Source organism: Cavia porcellus, unplaced genomic scaffold (genome assembly GCF_034190915.1).
Source record: "Cavia porcellus strain 051 isolate PalLab524CR breed Dunkin Hartley unplaced genomic scaffold, mCavPor4.1 scaffold_18, whole genome shotgun sequence".
Taxonomy (NCBI): domain Eukaryota; kingdom Metazoa; phylum Chordata; class Mammalia; order Rodentia; family Caviidae; genus Cavia; species Cavia porcellus.
The window spans coordinates 65,250,840-65,273,428 of NW_026947501.1; the positions used below are offsets into that span (position 1 = coordinate 65,250,840).

A 22,589-nucleotide genomic window follows, 5' to 3' on the forward strand; every position below is an offset into this window, starting at 1 on the left:
TGACTCCACCCCAAATAGAGCTACTCTCAGCAATAGCTCTTGTAAGGTGTAAGAAGAGACATCTCACCCATCCTGTAGAGCCCACTGAGGCTTGGAGTCTGGAGATGACCAGCTCCTTTCCCTCCTGCACTGTCATTCCTCCGGCATGTTTAGCTCAGATGCTTCTGTGCAGAAGCACGTTTTAGATCTTTCACCCATCACTTCTGTCTGTTGTGTACATTTCTTTTTCTGGAGAGCTTTTCTTCCCCAATATAGAAATCAAGACTCAGCTAAAATATCTGAAAAGTTTCTTTGTCTGGCATTAGTCACCAATTACCTTGGACACATTCTTGTCCCGTTTCTTACAGTACATGGTGTATCTATCATCTTTTTTCTTCTTGATGTTGTTTGGTTTTCTGAGACATACTCTCACAGTGTAGTTCAGGCCAGCCATGAACTTGCTACATAGCCCATGCTGGCCTCAAACTTGAAATCCTCCTGCCTCAGTTTCCCAAGTGCTACAATTACAAGTGTATCCCACAACACCAGCTCATCTTGTATGTGCCTCCGCACCCAGAGGGGAGACTGCTGTCATTCCTAGCTGCAGAGTGGCCAGCCTGGCAGCTCTTCGTAGAAGGCACTTCTAACACAGTTGCCAAATAAATAAATCATGGGGTTTTATAGTATGAAGATACTAAAAATAAAGGCAAAAATCTGTAGGTTTTATTTTTGTTTTCCTAAAGTTTCCTTTTTTAATTTAATAAAATTGTGTCAACTTTCTTTATGAATTTGGTTTTTTTTCCAGAATCTGTTAATTATTTTAGATTCAAAACTTTAACAGTTGTCTATTCCTGTATACCATGGTCAGAAAGGGAGTAGAAGGTGCCAGAAACGGCACCTTTACCTGTAAAGGTGATGGGCTGAGTATAAAGGTGTTTTATCTTGTTTTTAATTTTTCTGCCAGTGGCACAATGATGGGCTTTTAATGTCTCCAAAGCCATGAAGCTTTCTACTGCCTAATTTTTTCTTTTCTTTTTTTTTTTTTTTTTTTTTTTTTTTTTTTTTTTTGTTAGCAAATTTTTTGGTTTATCTAGATGAGTAAATTAGGGCATTTCAGGGTTGAACCATGTATACTGCTGTATAGCAGATACAGTTTATTGAAGAGTAATTAGTGCAAATAATATAAAAATACTTCATCACCTTTCTGTGAATTATCTTCAATTTCAGATCAGGAATGCTGGAATCTGGTATCGACCGCATTATTTCTCAGGTTGTGGATCCAAAGATCAACCACACATTCAGACCTCAGGTGGAGAAAGCTGTGCATGAATTTTTGGCCACACTTAATCACAAAGAGGAAGCTGGCAGCAGCGCAGTTCCTGCCGATGAGAAACCAGACTCTTCTGTCATTATACAAGGTGCTTTGTGTTTGCTCTTGGTCAGTTCCATCACTTTTCTTCTTGAGCTGAGTGTCAGGTTGGGATATTTGGTTCTTTACAGTGTTTCTCTGTTTGGCTGCTCCAGTGAAATTATATTTACGTTAAATATCAGCCAAGTTTCTCAGCTGGTGCAGCATTTCTTTTTTTGAGATTAATATACAATAAAAAACCATTTAAGTAATGGTAGAGGCATGTGCGTGTTATAATTAAGGTAACAACTGAAATACCTAGAGCAGATTTTTCTGGAAATTAGACTATTCATGGGTTTTCTAGTATCCTTCCTGAGACCTAGTAAGGAGAATTGTGAATAGCACTAACAGTGGCGCCTGGAGCCCCAGGCCCAAGGAAAAACGTCGTATGGAGGTGACAGCGGCATGGAGTGTTGATCAGATATATCTATCTTCTGCATGAATTTACTCTAAAAAACTTGTCTTTCTCCAAGGTGTCCCTGCTCCTGGGCCCAGTGCTAATGTAGCCAATGATGCCATGTCAATCTTGGAAACTATCACTTCTCTTAACCAAGAAGCTAATGCCGCCCGGGCCTCAACAGAAATGTCAAACCCCAAGACCAGTGAGAGAGTGGCCAAAAAGCTCTCCTCTCAACCAAACCCTGACATTAGTACTGACAAAGAAAAATCTTCAGAGGACCCAGTGGACAGAGAAAAAACTGCACCTGACTGTGGAGGGGAAGGGCTGGAGATAGCCCTCAAGTCTGAAGAACTTGGGGAGCTCCAGGGTCCTGCTGAAGAAGTAAAAAACTACATGAAGGAGAATAACAGCATGACTCTGCTAAATAAGGAAGTTCAGCAGGAAAGCAGTGACCAGAAAAATAAATCAACAGACAAAGGTGAAAAGAAACCAGACAGCAATGATAAAGGAGAAAGAAAAAAAGAAAAGAAGGAAAAAACTGAAAAGAAATTTGATTACTCAAAAAGGAGTGAAGATACACTGAAAGTAAAAGATGAAAAACAAGCAAAGGAAAAAGAAGTAGAAGGTACAAAACTTCCCTTAGAAAAGAACAGTAATAGAACTAAAACCGTTGAAGGGACCAAAGAAGGTATGTTAAAGCTCAAAACGCCTCTACAAGTTTAAAGCAAAGGTTTCTACTCCGAACAGTTGAGATTCGAAGTTTAATGAATTTGTTATTTTTTTTCAAATAACTTTTGTTCCCTGTGCTAAAAGAAAGCAGTAAATATATATTCTGTACTATGCTAATATATCTACTCACAGAAAATTAACAAAGTATAAAATTTACCATTTGTCTTGAAATTTATTCACGTACATTATCCCATGCAACTTTAACATAGTTGTATATCCAAGCCTTAAAATGTTAAGTAGATATTTCAGTTAATTACTTTCTACTTTTGTGTATATTACATATATTACACATTAATGGTTTATTGTTACAGGACGCTAGTTTGCCTTTGCATTTATTTGATTATTTGTCATGTACTTAGCAGATTTTAATTTAGGAATTGTGCTTTGAGTATGTTCCTATAATGAGGTGATTTATCCTCTGCTTTATTTTCTTCTGGAAGATTGTTCTTTGGTAGATTCTGATGTGGATGGACTTACAGACATCACAGTTAGCTCTGTTCATACCAGTGATCTTTCGTCTTTTGAAGAAGACTCTGAGGAGGAAGTTATCATGTCTGATAGCATGGAAGAAGGAGAGATTACATCAGATGGTAAAGCTTTTAACTTAGCAGTGTCTGTCTGAAATTTCCACTGAGCATTGTTTGTGTTTTCAAGTGACTGTATTCTGTGGGACAGTGTGGTTTCATGTGAAGAGCATGGAAATTTGCAGTTGAAAGATTGTTTCTGAGTATTGTCTGCAAGGTTGTCTGTTTTACCAAGTTTGGTATATTAGTAAGCCTCAACAGCGAGTGGTTCTGCATCTGTTAACTCAGTCCCCGAGATGATTACTATGATATTTGGTGAGATACTGTATATAAGTGAGCCTTTTGTTTATGTATATGTAACAGTTGAGGGAAGCATAACCCACAGGATAAACCCTCTGGCACCAGTTGCAAGTTCAGGGGTCCCCAAGACCGCCCTTCGATTGAATAATTCTCTGGGAATACTTAGAGAATTCAGTAAAAGCTGCTTTATGACAGTTATGGGTTATTACATTTAAATAACTCAGTCTAAGATCAGCTAGATGAAAAGGTATGTAGGACAGAGAGAGCTGCAAACAGCAAGCGTCTAATGGTCCTCCGCCATAGAGCTGTTCCTTGGCATCCATGTCTGCTTGTACACACAAGTGTTGTCAGCCAGGGAAGTTCATCAGAGTCTTAGTGTCCAAAGTTTTTATCCGTGCTCCAGCAGATACTGGTAGTTGACAGCCCACTTGGCTCGTATCAGCCTCTGCCCCCTCGGGAGGTCAGACTGAAACTCTAAGGTGCAAAGCCCCTCCCTCTGTCATATCTTAGGTTGTTCGGTTTGTTATACTTAGCAGTGACCCCTCAGAAACAGGCCACACCCCTCGAGGTAAGGCTGGATTCTTTATTACATAATTTTTTTTCGAACTACCTGTGCTCCAGGGCCTGGGCTTTGACCTTCTATGTGATACCTTCCATAATCCTCACAACAGCCCATGGAAAGTGTCCTTCCAAAGTCACTTAGCCAGTAAGCACCAGAACAGATCAGATGTGGCTGTCTGCTGCTAATACATTATATACTTTTCATTCCATGATTGAAGTCTCATGCCTTTCTTTTTAACAATCAAAAATACTGAGTTTTATTTGTAGTACTTCTAGATGCCATCTTGTAGTTTACTGCTGTCTTTGGACAGGATATTTGGAGAAAAAAGGAAAAAAGTAGAACTTTTTTGGGGCACCAGGGATGGAACTCGCAACCTTGTACTTGCCAGGCAGCCGCTTGTGCCACTGAGCTAAATCCCTGGCCCAAAAGTAGAACTGTCTAACACCACAGATATTTTTCTCAGTGTCACCCTTCTTTCATTGCTGTCTTTGTATCTGTGAGAGCCTGAATTAACTATCTAAGGAAAACAGCAGCTGCATTCCCCAGTTGTCTGTCCTCAAGTAGCTCAGTAGTACCCAGCTGGGCAGGCTCCTCATCCTATGAACACACCACTTCCTCTGACTACAATTCCAGTACTCAATGCTCAGGGTGCTATTGAAGGATTTCCTTAGGGCAGAAATTTATGTTTCCAGGACATAAGTAAGATGGCTGTTTTAACCCACTAAATGGTAGGAAATGAAAACCTGTTTTCTCTTTCTCTTCACTTCTTGCTATATCAAATGAAAACCACTCCTCTTCCTGACGTAGAGGATTTTGATGTATGCTTGGTGTAGGAACCGTTAGAGTCCTCTTTTCTGGATGCACAGGTAGTCATTAAACCTCATTTACAACTTCAAATGAGTTTGTTTAACTGAACAGTTATAAAGCATGAGTGTAAAGTCCACTTGAGAAGTAAAAACTATCTGTCAAAAGAACATCGTTTTAAGAAATTAGGGATAGAGGAAAACATTGCTCTGAGACAGTGCCTGCTCCGTGGGTCCCTAGGTTCCTGCATGAGCAGCTTGAAAATGATGTAAATGGTGAACTGAACTGTAATCTTGGGCTGTAAGAAACTAACCAGAAAGTTCTTGTCTCATCATATCAAACAAGGCAAAGGTCTCGCTCTGTCCCTGTGATGACTTTGCTTCCACATTCAGCCCGTAAAGCTTTGGTGTTCACACCGCTGATGCAGAATTCTCTGAACTCCATCTTGTTCTCAGTGTGGATACCCAATTTGTGGATAAGTTTTTGCCCAAATAAACTGAACTCTAATCTGTCTCAAGTTTTTCTTTTAATAACGCAAGTAAGTGTAATGTCTGCTAATTCATGGAAGTGCCGTCCTTTCTGTTGACTTTCAGATGAAGAGAAGAGCAAACAGAGTAAAACAAAAACTCAAACTGCTGATTCCACTGAAGGAAAAACAAAAAGTGTCCGGCACGCTTATGTTCACAAGCCCTACCTTTATTCCAAGTATTACAGTGATTCTGACGACGAGCTTACAGTAGAGCAGCGGCGACAGTCTATTGTAAGTGGAATTTGGTCTGCTACCGTAATGTTAGCTTCTTGCATCAGGTTGACAGACTTGAGTAGGTGTTTGTAAGAAGCAGAGACATAGGAGCTCTGCCTTAGGAATTTGTCATTTATCTCTGTGAAGTGGGCATACACAGGGGACAGAGGTGTTTGTCTCATGTTACAGATATAAGTAAAAAGCTGCCAGTGATCTCATGTTTCATGGTATGAAAACATTTGTTTCAGCATGGATCAAGTCACTAAAATGTAACATGGCAAGTGTTATTATAAAGTGCAGTTATAAAGTCAAGACAGCATGCAATGCAGTCCACATATGTTATAAGTGTACCTTTGAATTTATATTATCTCTTCAAAGAAAATTTCTGTGTAATTGTATGTGTACATCAATTTTAAGTTGGCTTTCAACCTGAGAAACATTAAAACACAAAATTTTCTACACCACTATGCTAGTAGGGGATAGTCATCCTTGCAGGCTTGGGTCTTGTAAAAGTTGTGTGTCATCTTAGGATTTTTGGCACTTTGATTTCCAGCTGTGGACCACAGATGGGTAGTGGGAGTAACACATATAAAGTCTTCATGGTTTAAAGCATGAAGGTTCCAAGTCCAAAACCTGGGTCCCAAGTATAATAATCAATTCAAACTTGTCATCACTTGACTCTGCATACTGGCTTTTTCTTACCTGCACGTACTTGATGCTCAGTGATACTTTTTGTTTTCTCCCCTTTTCTCTCTTTTGAGACAAGGTCTTGCTATGTAGTTGAGGCTGGCCTTGCATTCACTATGTAGTCCAGACTAGCCTCAAACTCAGGGTGATCCTCCTGCCTTAGTGTTTCGAGTACTGTGATTATAGGCATGTGCCACTTTTATGACTTATCTTTATAACTGAAACAACCCGTTCTTTAAACCACCTTTTATCAAAAGTATACCTTTCTCATTATGGCATTCTAAGAATAAGGAAAAAGTTTCACTTCTCTTTTATTCTTGTAGCTCCCAAACTGAAACACATACATACATATAAACACATACACACACATAAATGCCTACATCTGTGTGTATTTAGAGAAGAGAGGAGAGAATATATATACTTTTGCTGAGTCCATTTATTCAAAAGAACATTTAAAGGACAAAGACATTTTTCGTAAATATTTTCTTTCAGTGTCTTTATTTTTACCTGACAATCAGTTAGAGTATTTTGTGATTTTAGGCAAAAGAAAAAGAAGAAAGACTTTTAAGAAGGCAAATTAATAGGGAAAAACTTGAAGAAAAACGAAAACAGAAAGCAGAAAAGACCAAGTCTTCCAAAGCAAAAAGTCAAGGTATAGTAGATATTAACGCTACTTAAACTATCTCATGAATGCCATTATTTTCTAGTTATTCTTGTCTTATCGCAGAATATAAAATATTCTATTCTCAATTGTGGACAATTTCCTTACTTTTTTAATCTGATGTCTTTAGTCAGTTTTCTTTTTATTATACTTCAACATGTAAATTGAACATTGAGTATCAGCTCATGCCTGCCGTGTTAAGTTTATTTTCCACTGGAAAATAGAATTATTATCACTGCAATATGGTTGTTAGCTGATAATAATGGAATTCAACCATGTTTTAATGTTAATGTTGGATTTTTTTGTTGTTGTATTTTGCATCAGCTAAGAATTCGGGTTAAATTGATGCTTTCAAGGCTAGGGAATGAACTCGGGTTTCACACATGCTAAGCATATGTTCTACCACTGTGCTGTACCCCCAGCCCTTATGTTAATGTTTATGTGGAATATTGACTAAAACAAAGTTGAGTTCTAGTATGTTTATTTCAGTTCAACCTAAAGGTTTCAAAGCCATTTTTCATTTTTACAGTAAAATCTGAATGAAAAATAAATATAACATTGCTTATAACACTGGTCTGAAATACAGTTTATTGACTTGCTTATTTCCCAGGCAAAAATAATACGGACTTAGAAGAATCAGCAACAAAGAGTTTGGAACCAAAAGCTCCTAGAATTAAAGAGGTTCTTAAAGAACGGAAAGTTTTAGAGAAAAAGGTAGCTTTAAGCAAAAAAAGAAGGAAAGATTCAAGGTACTTGTTTTATCTGGCCTTGTCTAATTGTAATACTCACTTGAATGCATGATGGTTTCAGAAGAAAAAAGCCTTCGTGGTGGTAGAGAATCAAACTTTCAATGTGTATGTTAATGCATGTTTATGAAGGAGTTTAGGTTTCATTTTTATTGTCATCGTTCATTGTCTTAATAACATTTCAAAGTAACGTGCATGTTTATATATAGTAGTGTGCAGCATATCCAATCCAAGGATGCTGGGCACATGCTGTACCATTGAGCTAAATCCCCAGCCTTTGAAGTAATATGTCAGTTATTTTTTGATTATCTCATGAAAAGTTTTAGACCTTCTTTCCAAAAAAAGTACATGTGTCAGCACACAATTAACACTAAGAGTTTCAGAGAGCTTATGGACCCTCTAGAATTATTCCTATTCTGTGGATTTGGTAGCCACTTAGAATAATTGCATCCATTCCCCAGGTCTTCACACAGTTCTAATTGCCAGTATCCCATATTTCTCCCTCTAGATTATTTTTTTTTAACACTACATAATCATTGCTAATTCTATAAGAATAAGAAAACCAAAGAGACTGAGAATGTGGCTGTGAATGTGTGAGCCATGGGCTACAATTTCACTATCCCCTCAATTTCCAATTATGTAAATTAATAATGGGCTTCAAGACACATGAATTAATAATTTGTAGAATTCGTTGAGAAGAGTTGGCTCTCAGATTTATTACTCTGCCTCATTTCTGTTCATCTGAGTAAAAAAGGCTGCTCTCTTGGCTCTGAAAGATGGTAAGACAAACTATAAACATAGTTTCTGCACTATTCATCTTCATGCAGTGAGTCAATTTTTGTTTCAGTAGCACTTTGCTTCTAAACCTAGTGCAGTGCATACCACCTTTGGCGTTATGATCTCCATGTCAACTAAGAAGAGGCTTTAAATTGATATGTAACAAGCCTCCATTTATGGATTTAGTGCTTATAGTAAAGGAGTGTTTTTTTCCTGCCTTACTGAAAATTCTTACATTTGAGTCAGTGTTCATAATAGACATTTCATCATCCTTAGGATTATTGAAGAGAATTCCAAAAAGAAACAGCAGTTTGAAGAAGAGTCTAAAGAAAATCTCAAAACAAGTGAGGTATGCCTTAATAAAAACCCTGTTACACATGCTCTTTTGTTAGATAGGGACTTTTTAGTCCTTTTAGTAAAACTGAATGTAATTTCATCTTTGCCATGTAAAATAAAAAATTCTTCCTGTTTAACATTCTTGAACCACTCATCTAGTATGACCTGAATTCTCCATTTTGGTGAGTTGATTTATATTTTTTCTAATGTTTTATTTTGTTATGTTTGCATAAATAGTTGTTCTTTTCCCTCCACCCTCACCCTGTTTCTCACAGACAGTAACAAAGTTGCTGGTAATAATCATTAGAAGGAAGAGAAAGGGAAAAATATCTAAAATATCTCTACTTAACCAGAGTATCCATTTTGTTCTTTCATTCCTTGTTCACATGTGGATCTAATTTTTTACAGTGAAAATAATCTGACTAAATGTCTTTCACATTCCAGTCATTTCGTGTTTCTTTTAAATTTTCTGTTTTTGACTGTAGTGTTATGTTGACTGGATATATTATTATTTAAGCTCTCTGTTTTGGTGCAGACACTGAGGTTGTATGTAAGATTTGATCATTGTATTTATTTTTGGAGATGGGCTCTCATTGTAGTTCAGGCTCGCCTTGAGCTCACTGCATACCCCGGCTGCCTCAGCAGAAACTCAGCAGTCCTCCTGCATCAGCCATCCAAGTGCTGGGGTTGTAGAGATACACTGCCACTGTCTGCCAGATCATTTTCAACTGTGAAGATACATGCAGAAAACATGTTTCTTTCCCTTTTTTGGAGTGTTTTCCAAAGTAAACATTGGCTTTCAATGATTTAAAATTCTTGTTTACGTAGCCATATTTATAATTCTCTAGCTAAAACATCTTAACATTTTGAGGAGAGGACTAGTAATTTAATGATTATTTGTTCTTAGCCAGTAAATATTTTTGATTTCTATAATTAGAAATTAGATTTATATTTAGAAGTACATCCTGATGTCTTGTTAGCATAGTTTTAAAAACTTCTTGATAAATTTTTGTCAATAATTATCTCATTAAATTAGGCTCACATTGACTGGGATTTCTTTGTTGTAAAAGTTAGTTTGATATAAAATTCTGTTGCTTTTTTCTTTGAGCAATTTGAAGTATTGAGGTGTGGCTGTGTTTGAGTTTCTATACTAATAGAAGTACATATTCTTCATGCTGGAATTTTAAGAAGTTGCATCATTAAGCTGACTCAAAGATATAGAGGTCTTTGGTGCATTATTGAAATACGAATAATTATAGCAAGTGGTCACCAAGATTTTATGAGGTGGATAATAGATATTAAATCTATTACCATTATTAATATTAATATATCCAGTGGCAGACTGGGGGTAAGAGGAAGATTCAGATGCTGTGTTCTCAGCACCATCCCCTGAATTCATAAATATAGTAATATATATGATATTGTTACTGTGAGTTATTGTATACTTTGAAACTTCATAGATGGGTTGGGCTCAGCATCACAGCATCTACCTGGTAGGTGTGAGGTTGTGAATTTGATTTCCACTACCAAAAAGAAAAGAAACTTCATAGATAAGATATTGTACAAGTACTCTGAATTATCTGGGTTTCTCAATCATTTGTGTTTCTAAATACAAATGTTAGGAAACTTACTTCATTTAAATTACTTTCATCCACATGTATGGGTTTAACTTGAAAAGGACATTGGACTGTCGTTCATTCTGCTTATGTTATTATGACTATCAGGCATGGGAGGCTCTAGCATTGTAGAGTTGAAGACTTTTCATATGCATGCTGAACCTCAGAGGAAAAACTAGGTTAGATCCTATAAAGCTGCCTAAAATGTGTACTGGGAAGAGTGGTAGACTCACAACAAAACCTTCTAGACTTGTTTCTAGAACAGTTCCTTATTACATTAGTGTCAGGTTTTGGAGTCACACTGAATTTCAGCTTTTCAGTGTGTATGGAGAGATTAATAAAACCTAGCACAGTTTCTGCCACGGATTAAGTTAGGTGTCATATATTTGCCAGCAATTAACATTTTAAAGGTACCTGATAATAAATTTGAATCTAAAAATCAATTTGGGCATTTCTCATATTTTAACCTTTATTTTCTTGTAGCACTATGAGAAGGAAAAGGCATCTTCTTCAAAGGAACTAAAGCATGCTCATGCAAAAAGTGAACCAACTAAGCCTGCCCGGAGACTGTCAGAATCATTACATTCTGCTGATGAAAACAAAAGTGATTCCAAAGTAGAGAGAGAACATAAAAGACGAACATCCACCCCTGTTGTAATGGAAGTGGCACAGGAAGAAATTGATACAAGAGATGGAAAAAGGCAAATAGAACACCCAGAAATTGGCACTGAAGAAACTCAGAAACAGAAAAACACATTTAAAAATGAAAAGCATCTAAAGAAAGATGATTCTGAAACGTCACATTTGAAAAGCTTCCCTAAGAAGGAGGTGAAATCCTCCAAGGAGAAGCCTGAAAAAGAAAAAACTCTGTCAGAAGAGAAATTGTCTCTGAAGCATAAATATAAGGGTGACAGCACACACAAAACAGGTGATGAGACTGAAATACACTCTTCTGAAAAAGGTTTAAAAGCAGAGGAAAATACTCAAAAGCAAGGTCAACAAACAAAGTCTTCTTCAGATGATAAAGCTGAACGAAAAAGTAAACATAGGAATGAAAGGAAATTGTCAGTTTTAGGGAAAGATGGAAAACCAGTTTCTGAATATATTATAAAAACAGATGAGAATGTACGTAAGGAGAACAACAAAAAAGAGAGACATTTGTCAACTGAAAAAACCAAATCAGAGCACAAATCAAGAAGATCGAGTGATTCCAAAATTCAGAAAGATGCCCTAAGTTCCAGGCAACATGCTGTCACTTTACAGAGAAGAGGTGAAAGTTATTCAGAAGATAAATGTGATACAGATTCAACTAATTTAGATAGCAGCTTAAAACCAGAGGAGCTTGTTCACAAAGAGAGGAGAAGAACAAAGAGTTTGTTGGAAGATAAACTTACAGTGAAGTCTAAATCGAAAGGTCAAGGCAAACAACTAAAAGGTGCTGAAACAGAATTACAAGAAAGTGTCACAAAACAGGCAGCCACTCCAAAACCAGAGAAGGAAAAGACTGTAGAAGAAAATGACCCAGAGAAACAGCGCAAGCCTAAAGTTGAAGACAAACCTATAGAAGAAACAGGTGGTGAACCTGTATTAGAGAGTGCTACTACTTCACATAATGTACAGAAAGACTCTAGTCACAGAGCTAAGTTACCCCCAGGTAAGGAGAAATGCAAAGGTGAGAAGAATTCAAGCTCCTCCAGACTGGAGAAAAAGTTTTCAGATGGGCACAAAAGCAGAAGCATAAAGCACAGTAATAAAGACATGAAAAAGAAGGAAGAAAACAAAGCAGATGACAAAGATGACAGCAGTCATGAAAAATCAAGAGGGAATGGTTCAGCCGTAGAAAAGAAATTAAGTAGAAGATTGTGTGAAAATCGAAGAGGAAGCTTATCACAAGAAGTGACCAAAGGAGAAGAAAAAAATACTTCAAGTACTCCAAATAGTTCCTCCCTCCAGCGACCAAAAAGAAGTGGTGATACATCAATCCCTGAACAAGAGCCAATGGAAGTGGATTCTGAAGCAGGTATTGGAAATGTATTTGAAGTATCTAAAACTCAAGACAACAGCAATAATAACTCTCAACAAGACACTGACTCTGAAAACGTTACAAAACAAAAAACTCCTATCACAGTTGTGAAGGATGAATTAAGAATTTCCACTGCAGATTCAAGAACAGCTGCAGCCTGTAAATTGGGGCGTGGAACAGGAGTTTCTAGCAACTCAGAAAAGCATACTGACCATAAAAGCACGTTGGCTAAGAAAGTACATGTCCAAAGTGCTGTATCCAAACCAAATCCCAAGGAGAAAGAGCTCGTTCAACAGGGAACTCGTGAAATGAGTGTAGACTCCGAAATAAGTCACAGAATGTTGCCTGATATCCCTGCAGAAAGTGATAGGCTGCAGAAGGACATGAAAAGCACAGCCAGGCCCACTGAAGAGCAACTCACTGCCGGAGGTGTTATTCTTGAACATTCCACAGATATAAACCCCTCACTGACGTTAAGTTCTGTGAACTTTGTGCCTCAGAACAAACATCATGCTTCAGATATAATTCCTGTGGTTGACAGAAGAACCGTTGCAGAAGGGGGCATAGGTAGCACCTCCCTGGTGGACCACTCTGATCTCCCTAACCAAAGCTTAACTGTTACAAAATCAGAAATCCCCAGGATAAGTGATAACAGAGAACATAGTGAAGGTTCCACAGTTGGTGCCTCAGCAGAAGCAAGCATGGCTGGTGGAAGTCACATTTCAGAAGGCCACCAGGCCACTCCACTGGACAGTGAAGATGGGAAAGTAAATGCATTGCTTGCTAGCAAGTCATCAGACCTGATTGTGAAAAACAGCATTAGCAAAGACAGCTTGGTGAATCCAACCAGGGAAGAAAATGACTTGAATAGAGAACCCATTGTGAAGCAGACAGTTAGAGCCACAGACAGAAATGCTGACACTGTTGAACCTAGGCATAGTCATAGCCCAGGTGAAATAAACATACCAGTCAGTGTTGAAAGAAGAAACCGAAGTACTGAGGTAGACACCAGTGGTGAGGGTGATGCTGCACCCTCCGTTTTGCAGCAGAGCAATGTAGCCGCTGGGTTTGACAGAGTAGAAAAGGCTTCTTCTCTTCCCACTAGTACTGAAGGGAAGGACCAGGGCATCACCTTAAACCCCATAAAGGGTGGAGATGCCAGCACTACTTCTTCAGAAACTGGAGAAAACAGAGTGGCTTTGCCATGCACCAGCATTGAGGCAGACGAAGGCTTCACAGCAGGCTCACGCACTGGAAACACTCCCCGCCAGTTTGGGGCGGAAGCCAGTGAATGTACCATTTTTGCTGCAGCTGAAGAGGGCGGGGGTATTGTCACTGAGGGATTCGCCGAGAGTGAAACTTTCCTCACAAGCACCAAGGAAGGTGAAAATGGAGAGTGTGCAGTGGCCGAATCAGAAGATGGAGCCACGGGCCCCACAGCTGCCCAAATGGGTGAAATCGAAGCTAGCAGGAACAGTGCTATGTCTGAAGAAAAAGATGATGCAGTAACCAGTGCAGGCTCCGAAGAAAAGTGTGGTGGTTCTTCAAACAGGGACTCAGAAATAGTTGAAGGGACTGTCACTTTTATCAGTGAAGTTGAAAGCGATGGAGCAGTGACAAGTGCTGGTACTGAAATAAGAACAGGGTCCACAAGCAGTGAAGAGGTTGATGGGACCCAGGGAGACAGGACAAGAATGGGTCCCAAAAAAGAAACCGAAGGCACTGTGACGTGCACAGGAGCAGAGGGCAGAACCACTAACTTCGCTAACCGCTCAGCACCTGGAGCAGGGCCCAGGGAGGAGCACATACCTACAGAGGCAGAGGTGGGCCTGGTAGATGGCGACGCACCCCCTGGTACCAGTGCTGACCAGGAAGGTGATGGATCTGTGACTGACGGTGCAGAGGGCGAGAGTGCGGTCACCAGCACAGGCATCACGGAGGAGGACGGGGAGGGGCCAGCAAGTTGCACAGGCTCAGAAGACAGCGGCGAAGGCTGTGCTATAAGCTCCGAAACCGAAGAAAGTGGAGAGAGCGCAATGGATAGCACAGTAGCCAAAGAAGTCACTAACGTCCCCATAGTGGCCGCTGGCCCCTGTGATGATGAAGGCATTGTGACCAGCACGGGCGCAAAGGAGGAAGATGACGAGGGGGAGGGTGTTGTGACTAGCACGGGGAGAGGGAATGAGATTGGACATACTTCTACTTGCTCAGGTATGATAAATGAAGAAAATGAAGGGGCAGTGCTTTGCGAAAGTGCCGAAGGGGACAGTCAGGTGGGTCTGACGGCAGACCGTGTGGACACTGAGGCTGGGGTAGCCCTCATGAGTGCAAATGAAAGTAACATTGACAGTGTGAGTGCTGCAGAGAAGGAAATCAAAGAGATGGAGATCTGCTCCAGTGCCAAAGGGATCGTAGAAAGCAGTGTGACCAGCGCAGCCCCAGGAAAGAGCGAAGTAGCAACAGTTCCAGAAGGTTGTGAAGATCCCATGACGAGTGCGGCTTCTGATCAAAGTGGTTGTCAGCTCAGTAGGAAAGAAAAGGCTGAAGATACCTCTATTTCCACCGGCCTGGTGGGAGGCAGTTACGACATTCTCGTGTCTGGTGCTGTCCTGGAATGTGAAGTTGACCACACATCACCAAGTGAAAAAGATGAAGACATCATCACATCTGTTGAACACGAGTGTGATGGCCTCATGACTACTACAGTCACTAATGATATTTCCAAACAAGATAGCTTAGCTGGGGGTAAAAGTCAAGGCAAAGCCTTGATGATTTCCACCAGTACATCAAACGATTGCACCCACCAGGTGAGTATGACTGTAGCTGCAGGAGAAGGCCATTCCAGTACCCTGAGAAGTGAAGAAAACACGGAAAGCCCCAGGATAAACATGGAAGAATTTGAGGCCCCCACACCTAGTGCAGTTTCAGGTGATGCAAGCCAACTTTCTGCTAGCAGCTGTGAAGAGAAAGACGAGTGTGCCATGATTTCCACAAGCATAGGGGAGGAATTTGAAGTGCCTATTTCCAGCGCAGTAACTATCACGTGTGCTGAAGGTCAGCTGCCCGTTGCAAGGGTTGAAGACAGAGCTAAAGGTCCAGTGTTGGTGAGCACCGAGGACTTTGAGGTGCCCATGCCCAGTGCTCCCACGGAAGTTGAAAGTCCTCTTGCCTCAACCAGTAAGGAAGAAAAAGATGAGTGTGCTCTCATTTCCACCAGCATAGCAGAAGACTGTGAGGCATCCGTTTCTGGTGTAAGCGAAAATACACAGCCCATTACAGATGGAAATGCAGTCATCTCAACAAGCTCAGTGGAAGACTGTGAGGGCTCTGTGTCCAGCGCTGTCCCACAGGAGGTCGCCTGCCCTTTGGTCACACCAACAGAAGAGACAAATGACACTGCCATGATTTCAACGAGTACTTCTGAAGGCTGTGAGGCAGTCATGATTGGTGCTGTCCCCCTGGATGAGGACCAGGCCACCACTGCAAGAATGGAAGACTCCAGCGATGCTGCTATCATCTCCACCAGTACAGCAGAGTGTGTGCTGGTGATGGCCAGCCTGGAACAGTGTAGGGAAAATCAGCAGGCTGCGAGCAACCCGGAAGGAAGTGCTGAGCTGTCAGCAGCTGTGGTGAGCAAGTGTGAGATTCCCATGCCCAGCCTAATAGTTGACAATAACAGCCAGTGCCCTGGGCTGATCACAAGAGACAAAATAGAGGGCCCGATGCTAGCAGCAAGCACTGAGGAAGGGCTGGACCAGTTGCCAGTCTGTGAGCCCTCACGTGGCCAAGGCCAACCAAGTGCTGAGTGTGCCGGAGAGAGGGAGAAACACGGCAGGGACTGCCCTCAGCAAGACCTATGCATAGCAGAAGGGCAACACCAGAGCGCTTCACATCTCCTAAATGTGGAAAAGAATGTGTCATTGAGCCCCATTCAGACTGAGGCCGAAAGCCCAGAAGCTGAGAAGGTGGAGGGTAATGGCATGGCCCATTGTTCAGCAGGAGGGCGTGTGGAGAGCAGTACTACCTCAGCTGCCCACCTGAGGGGACAGGAACAGACATTTGGGCAGCCGGCCGAGGGCCTCTCTGTCAGTACTCACTCTCCAGCAGCAGTGAGTACCGGTGCTAAAAAGGCTGAAGACATGCCACCTATCAGAGACACTGCTGCAGGGTATTCCTCTCTTCCTCCTGACCAGCATGGTCCTGAAGACAACGCCAAATCCACTGCCCCCAAGTTGATTGTGGGCCAAGAGTCAGAAATTGCTCCTTCCCACACAGCAGTCCTTCCCACTGCCTGCCACCTTGCTGCGTCTGCCCCTGGATGTGAGGGATACCTGAGTGCGGGGCATGGCTGTGGTGGCCAGCGGACTGATGTGGCAGCTGCTGAGAAGATGGAGGAAGGGCACAGCATGAGGACACCACTCCTTGGGCAGGGAGACCTTGAGGTTCCTGTTGGTACAGAACAAAATCTGTGTGACAAAGGTAATCTGTTTCTAATTGTATATTTTAGCTTTTTAAGAAAACAGTTGTTTAGCAGTTTATTTAAAGCTATCTTCTGAAGGTGGTTTTGGTTTCATACTGATAGGTGAATATTATTTTTTTCTTTTATTATAACACAACAAAACACCAACAACCCAAAATTTAAGGAAAGAAGGGCAGGATTATTTTATCTCACACTTCAGTCCACGGTCATCTGACCTCAGGGCAGAGTGGTGAAGAGACCTGCACAGGCTCAGTGGCCGGGAAGCAGAGGGCTCCAGGGAGGAGCAGGGAAGAGGAACAGTCTTCCAGCCAGGCCCACCTCCTACCAGCAAGTCAGCGCTAAGTCCCTGTTAACCCAGCCACTTTCCAGAGTCCCCACTTGTGGTGGCATGGGGTTTCGGGAGACACAGAGATGTAAACCATAACAGTCAAGCTTCTCCAAAAGAGACTTACATTTAGGTTCAGATCTGTTTCCATATGTGTCGGAAAAGAAAAGAAGCCTGAAGCATGGGGAGTCAGCTAACTGTAGACCTGACCTGCAGAATTTTCTAAACTTTGGGAATTGAGCCCAGGGCTGTACCAGCTGCATGGTCTTTGGGTATCTCATCAGTTAAAAGGAAGAATACCTTACTGTAACCGTGTGAAAGGAGTACTTCTTTATGTCACTCTCCTTTCATAAAAGAGAAAATCTAAATACTTTGTACAGCACTTGAGGACTGCTTAGGAAAATCAAAGCCTTATTTCTGTTGTAGCAAATGGAGAGAATCGGCGGCCGGGGGAGTGATGTTATAAAAGTAAACATTACAGACTTTATTCAGCTTATCATAAATTTTCCAGAATGTGTAAGTTCAGTCAGCTTGTTACTTCTAATCAGGAGCATTTGGGATGTTCGTGTGTGCTAGAATCAGACCTAGAGCTTCCTACAAGTTAGGCAGGTGCCCCACTGCCAAGTTAGGCACCTGCAGCCCCTCACTTGTTTTAAACTGAATTTACTGTTCAAGTACAGTGAATTCATTTCTGGTTTAGAGTATGTTTTAAAGTGATAGAATTTCCTTCCTGACAGATTCAGATTCCTCAGAATGCCAGTCTTTTAGAAACAGCTGTCAAGATGGTACGACAAGTGTGAATCCAGCCATGTGCTGTACCCAGGTTGTCAGGGACGTGGTAAGGTGAACAGTATGTGGGCTGGGGGGAAAACTGGAAGGAAATGCATATGCTAGACTTGAAGGGGCTGTGTAAATTGTACCATCCTGGACTTTTATTAACTTTTGTTTGTTTGTTTGGTACTGGTGATTTAACCCAGGACCTTGCACTTGCCAGGCAGGCACTTGTGTCCCTGAGCTTTATCCCCAGCCCCCCGTCCTGTACTTTTAGACTTAACCTGGCCTTAGTTATTATCTAACCTAGACTCCAAAAATTGAGCCCAGCAGGTTTAGTCTGGTTTATTATAGGGACTTAGAAAGGAAACACTGAGAAATGTTTTAAGGATTGAAATGAGTAACTTTAAAATTTTACATTGAATGTAGCTGAGCATAAATTGAGTGCTCCGAAAGTTTTTATAACACAATCATTGCAACAATCTGTTACTTGTTACTCTTTCCTCCTCCAGTTTTCCCCTGGAAGAGCAAAAATAAAAGCATGTTTAGCAAGAAAAGTTCTGCATGCTCTTGGATGAAAAAAGGCTTTTGTTTGATACTTTATATGTGGACCTGGTTAGGGAAACTGAAGAAAGTACAGCTGCAAAAGGGTAGGAGAAAAGGAAAGAAGCAAGACCAGGATGAACTTGCCTCTCCACTTAAGAAAATGCCATTTGCCTTTTGTCTGCCTCTCAGATTGATGTTCACTTTCACTGCTTCAGTAGGAGACAAGTAAAATGAATCAGTCTGTAAATCACCTTCTTTACTGAGAACATAGCAACTCATAATACATTATTTTAGGGACAAACTTTATGGAAGTGACTGCAGAAAACTGCTGGGAAATAAGATGCCTCCCTGAGTAACATTTGATCATTTTTTCTGTGCAGCCATCTTGCTGGGCAAACAGGAAGGAACTCTACACCTCCAAAATGAGTAAATGCCCTTTGTCCTTTTTATTCTTCTTTATTTATGGTAAAGTGAACGAGCACAGGAAGGTCCAAGTCTGCCAGAAAGAATGTTCTGTTTGTTACTTAGAATGCATTGGATCCTTAAATTATCCTTAATACTTCAATGGTTTGAATTCCATTAGGCAATGAAGAGTCTTCACCAAAAGTTTTAGAAGGATCAGAACTGACAGCCAACTTGAAAACCAAGGTATGGTTAATAATTCAGGTATGCTGAACTGCCAGTGGGTGTTTGCCTTTTCACAATCCAGAGACAGACCAGACAGAACAGTGTACTGCTCCTGTTTTCATCCTACTTCTGATGACTAGTATTGTATTGCCATATCGGGTGAAGAGCTGAGAACCTCAATAATCTCAGTATATAGGACCATCATCAGTTCCATTTCGCAAGCCAGAAACCTGGATGTCCCCGACATTTAATCCATTGCTGATTCAGATGAATTCCTTTCTCAGAGCAGAACAGGCGCTTATCCACTTCTGCAGCCACCACCTTGATCCGAGCCATTGCTTGGTAGTTCCTGTCACACTTCCTCTCCATGTTCCCAGTCTGTGGTTCCCAGTCCCAATGTAGAAGATTTCTAGGCAATCCAGTCTCCATGCTCCCTTTCCAGTCTCCAGTGCCACCTGATAGGGTCACAGGGTCACAGTGTTCCCAGGGCAGCTCCCCCACAGATGGTGCTGGTGGGAGACGGGAACTTGCACAGGGGCACCTGAGTGGGCAGCAGAGGGTGTGTTATGGGCCCTAGGGTGAGGCAGCAGCACGCCGCCTGGAGCAGCTCTCTGCAACAGTGGTGAGAAGAAACGTGGCAGGAGGGGCAATGGGTCACACTGTTTGCTTTAGAGTAGAGCAAGGAATGAAACTTAAGATCAGATTGAGTTTTTGTTCTTTTTTAGGTTTGTTTTGTTGTTAAAGGGCAGTGTCTTCATTTTTCAGTTTTGTATGAGCTTGAAAGTAGATTTTCATATTGTTTCAAGATGCCAGGGTTTTCTGATTCATCTTGAGGCTTGTCTTGCCTCCTTGTAAAAGTCATAGTTAACTTACTTATGGTGACTTGTATTTTTTAGACATTTGTGCCTTCAGGAGAACCAAAAAACCAAGAAGTTCTAGCAGTGTGCAAAAGTCTGCTTGAGGGAAAGCCAAGTGCAGTGGGTAAGCCCTTTTTAATGCTTGTTCTTACTGCTTTTGTGTTGTGTGTATTTTAACTTTTCATCACAGCTTAAAATCAATACCTGATTATCAAACACACACTGAGTTTTTGTCTCTCATTTGTTTTCTGTGTTGGGGAGTAGATTAAAACCAAGGCCTTGTGCATGTTAGGCAAACACTCTACCACTGAGCTACACCCAGCTCTTTTTAAAATTTTTATTTTGAGACAAGTTGTCACTGAGTTGTCCAGGCTGGCCTCATACTTGTTTTCCTCTTGCCTCAACTTTCTTTGTAGCAAGGGTTACAGGTATACAAGTGTGCACTGCTATGTATTTTTAGCCGCTCACTTTTTAAAATAGATTAAAGGAAGTTACTTACTCTTTATTAAATTTTTAGCTTGTACTTTTTTCATTAAATGTCAGTTATACACACTATACGGTAATTGCTTAATTTTGATATCTCCAAATAACAGAAAGTACTTAGCAAAAAAGAAAGTATTTAGAGCATATGCTTATACTGTCCCAAATGTCCTTCCTGCCCGTTCGGAGCCCTTGGCAATGTGCTCCCTAGAGGGGGTCTGCAGCTCCCACTGTGCTTGTTACCCAGGGGCTCTGCCCCAGACTCTGCAGCACTGTTCATTGGCAGCTGCACGGTGCCGGTGCGGGGGTGAGGGGGCAATGCCTCAGCCTCACAGGCGAGCAGGGTAGCAGCCATCAATTTGTGGTTTCTTTTTTCTTTTTTCCAACATTGTAGTTTCAAGACCACTTTACACTCTGAAAAAGTACTGAGGCCCCCAAACAGTTTTTGTTATGTGAATTATACCCGGTGACATTTACCAAATAAGAAATTAAAACTGACAAGTATTCATTTGGTAAAATTAACTCCCTGTAGCTTAACATTGTTTAAATGAAAAATAGCTGGATTTCCCAAAAGAGCAAAATTTTGTGAAAAAAAAAACATTTTTATATTTTTGTAAATCTCTTTTAAGTTGGGCTTAATAGAAAATAATGGTTTTAGGGCTGAGGATTTAGCTCCACGGCATAAGTGCCTGCCTTACAAGCCCGTGGTCCTGAGTTTGATCCCTGGTACAAATTTAAAAAAAAAAAAAAAAATGATTTCTTACATATCCGTTTCTACATTCACTCTGTTTTTATTTTTATATTCTGATGGGAATACATGAATCACAGATTTATGATTGTTTTTGTAAACTATTCAGTTAATTGTGGGTACATCTCATACCTGTGGAAAACCCATTGTGTGCTTTCAAGTTCGTAAGCCAAATAAGGTCTTAGCAATACTGTGACATTAGTGAATCCCTTGTGGACCGCTTGATAGAAGCCCCAGGTGCTTGCAGGTGAGCTGGAATAATTGCAATAGTCAAGAATTACTTCTGGTTTGCACTTTAATCATGTTGTACATTTTCTTCTGATTCATATATTAAGAAAAAAATTTCTGCTGGAAGTGCAGCCCAGTGGTGGATTGTCTGTGTCCTGTGCAAAGGCCCTGGTTCAAGCCTCAGCCCCAAAGGAAAGTGAAAAAAACACAGGACTAGACATTTATAAAGCATATGGCCAAATTTAAGCCAGATCTCCTTTCTCTAAACAGTGTTGAGTATCTCTGCATGTCAGGGGCGAATGACAAAAATCTCTACAATTAATCCAAGCGCAAGCTGGTATCCATCCTCACAGGCATGTCGGGTAGAAACTCGGTTTTTCTCTCATTCTTCCACAGAGGTCATTGCTTTCTCATTCATGACTATAGGAAAATAACTTTGTCCTTTTTGTGGCCAAAATCCAGGACTCAACTCTGTGTTCATTATGCATATCTATGACTGAGAAACGTACCTTGCTAGTTGATTGAAATTAAGTCAATTGTGCTTTGTTTTTAGAACCACATTGTCCTGGACCAACATCTGGGCTCTTGGGGAAAGTGCTGGGGAGGCAGCTGTATTGGCTACTGTATTCAGCTCTAATCTTAAAATTGTTCCCATGACAAAACAAGTCAGATGCTTATTAGATCTGGGGAAATCAAGATTGAAAAGAAGTCATTGACTGAGATGTGTGCGCAACTGTGTAAGGGGCGGTGGGTGTAGAAACGCTTAGATTCAAGAACTAGTAATGCATGTGTGTAAAAGCCTCAGGACCACTATCTGGGAGGTGGGAGCAGCAGCAGTTGGTGACCTTCTTAGAAAAAATCAGCTGAAGTGGCTCAGGAGTCTTGTAAACAGATTATCGCTAAATAGGGATACCAGTCAGTCTTGCAATATGGCACCATCACCCAGTAAGTCACTCATGCCCAAGATGGCGAATCTGTCCAAGGTACATTGTTAAAATAGATGGCGGGGCCTGTGTTTCACAGTTCAAATAACATCACATTTGTTAATTGTCAAGGAGGTTACATTTTTGGGCTGCAAAGTCCTTTGTTCCCAAGGTTATATTTTAGGCTAGTTTAGTGTGTTTAGATACAATTCAATAAGAGATCTATTTACGTAAAAGGAAGTTGTTTAAAAGAAATATGTGTGTTCTGTCACTGTTGAGTAGAAACAGTAGACCTTGTACTTCAAGTTTC

The 22,589-nt window shown here is 40.9% G+C and overlaps 1 protein-coding gene across 3 annotated transcripts in view; it reads left to right on the top strand.

Moving 5' to 3' along the window:
* Bod1l1 (biorientation of chromosomes in cell division 1 like 1) overlaps positions 1 to 22,589 on the top strand; it is a 49,864-nt gene that overhangs the window by 7,936 nt on the left and 19,339 nt on the right. For 2 of the 3 annotated variants that reach the window (XM_003464359.5, XM_063230155.1), the window contains exons 3-12: positions 1,207 to 1,397; positions 1,861 to 2,475; positions 2,957 to 3,106; positions 5,300 to 5,466; positions 6,676 to 6,787; positions 7,407 to 7,545; positions 8,596 to 8,668; positions 10,755 to 16,773; positions 19,000 to 19,064; positions 19,940 to 20,024. In XM_003464359.5, the coding sequence (XP_003464407.3) occupies positions 1,207 to 1,397; positions 1,861 to 2,475; positions 2,957 to 3,106; positions 5,300 to 5,466; positions 6,676 to 6,787; positions 7,407 to 7,545; positions 8,596 to 8,668; positions 10,755 to 16,773; positions 19,000 to 19,064; positions 19,940 to 20,024 (7,616 nt within the window). The remainder of the gene's footprint in view (positions 1 to 1,206; positions 1,398 to 1,860; positions 2,476 to 2,956; positions 3,107 to 5,299; positions 5,467 to 6,675; positions 6,788 to 7,406; positions 7,546 to 8,595; positions 8,669 to 10,754; positions 16,774 to 18,999; positions 19,065 to 19,939; positions 20,025 to 22,589) is intronic. The other variant, XM_063230154.1, reaches the window with a different exon arrangement.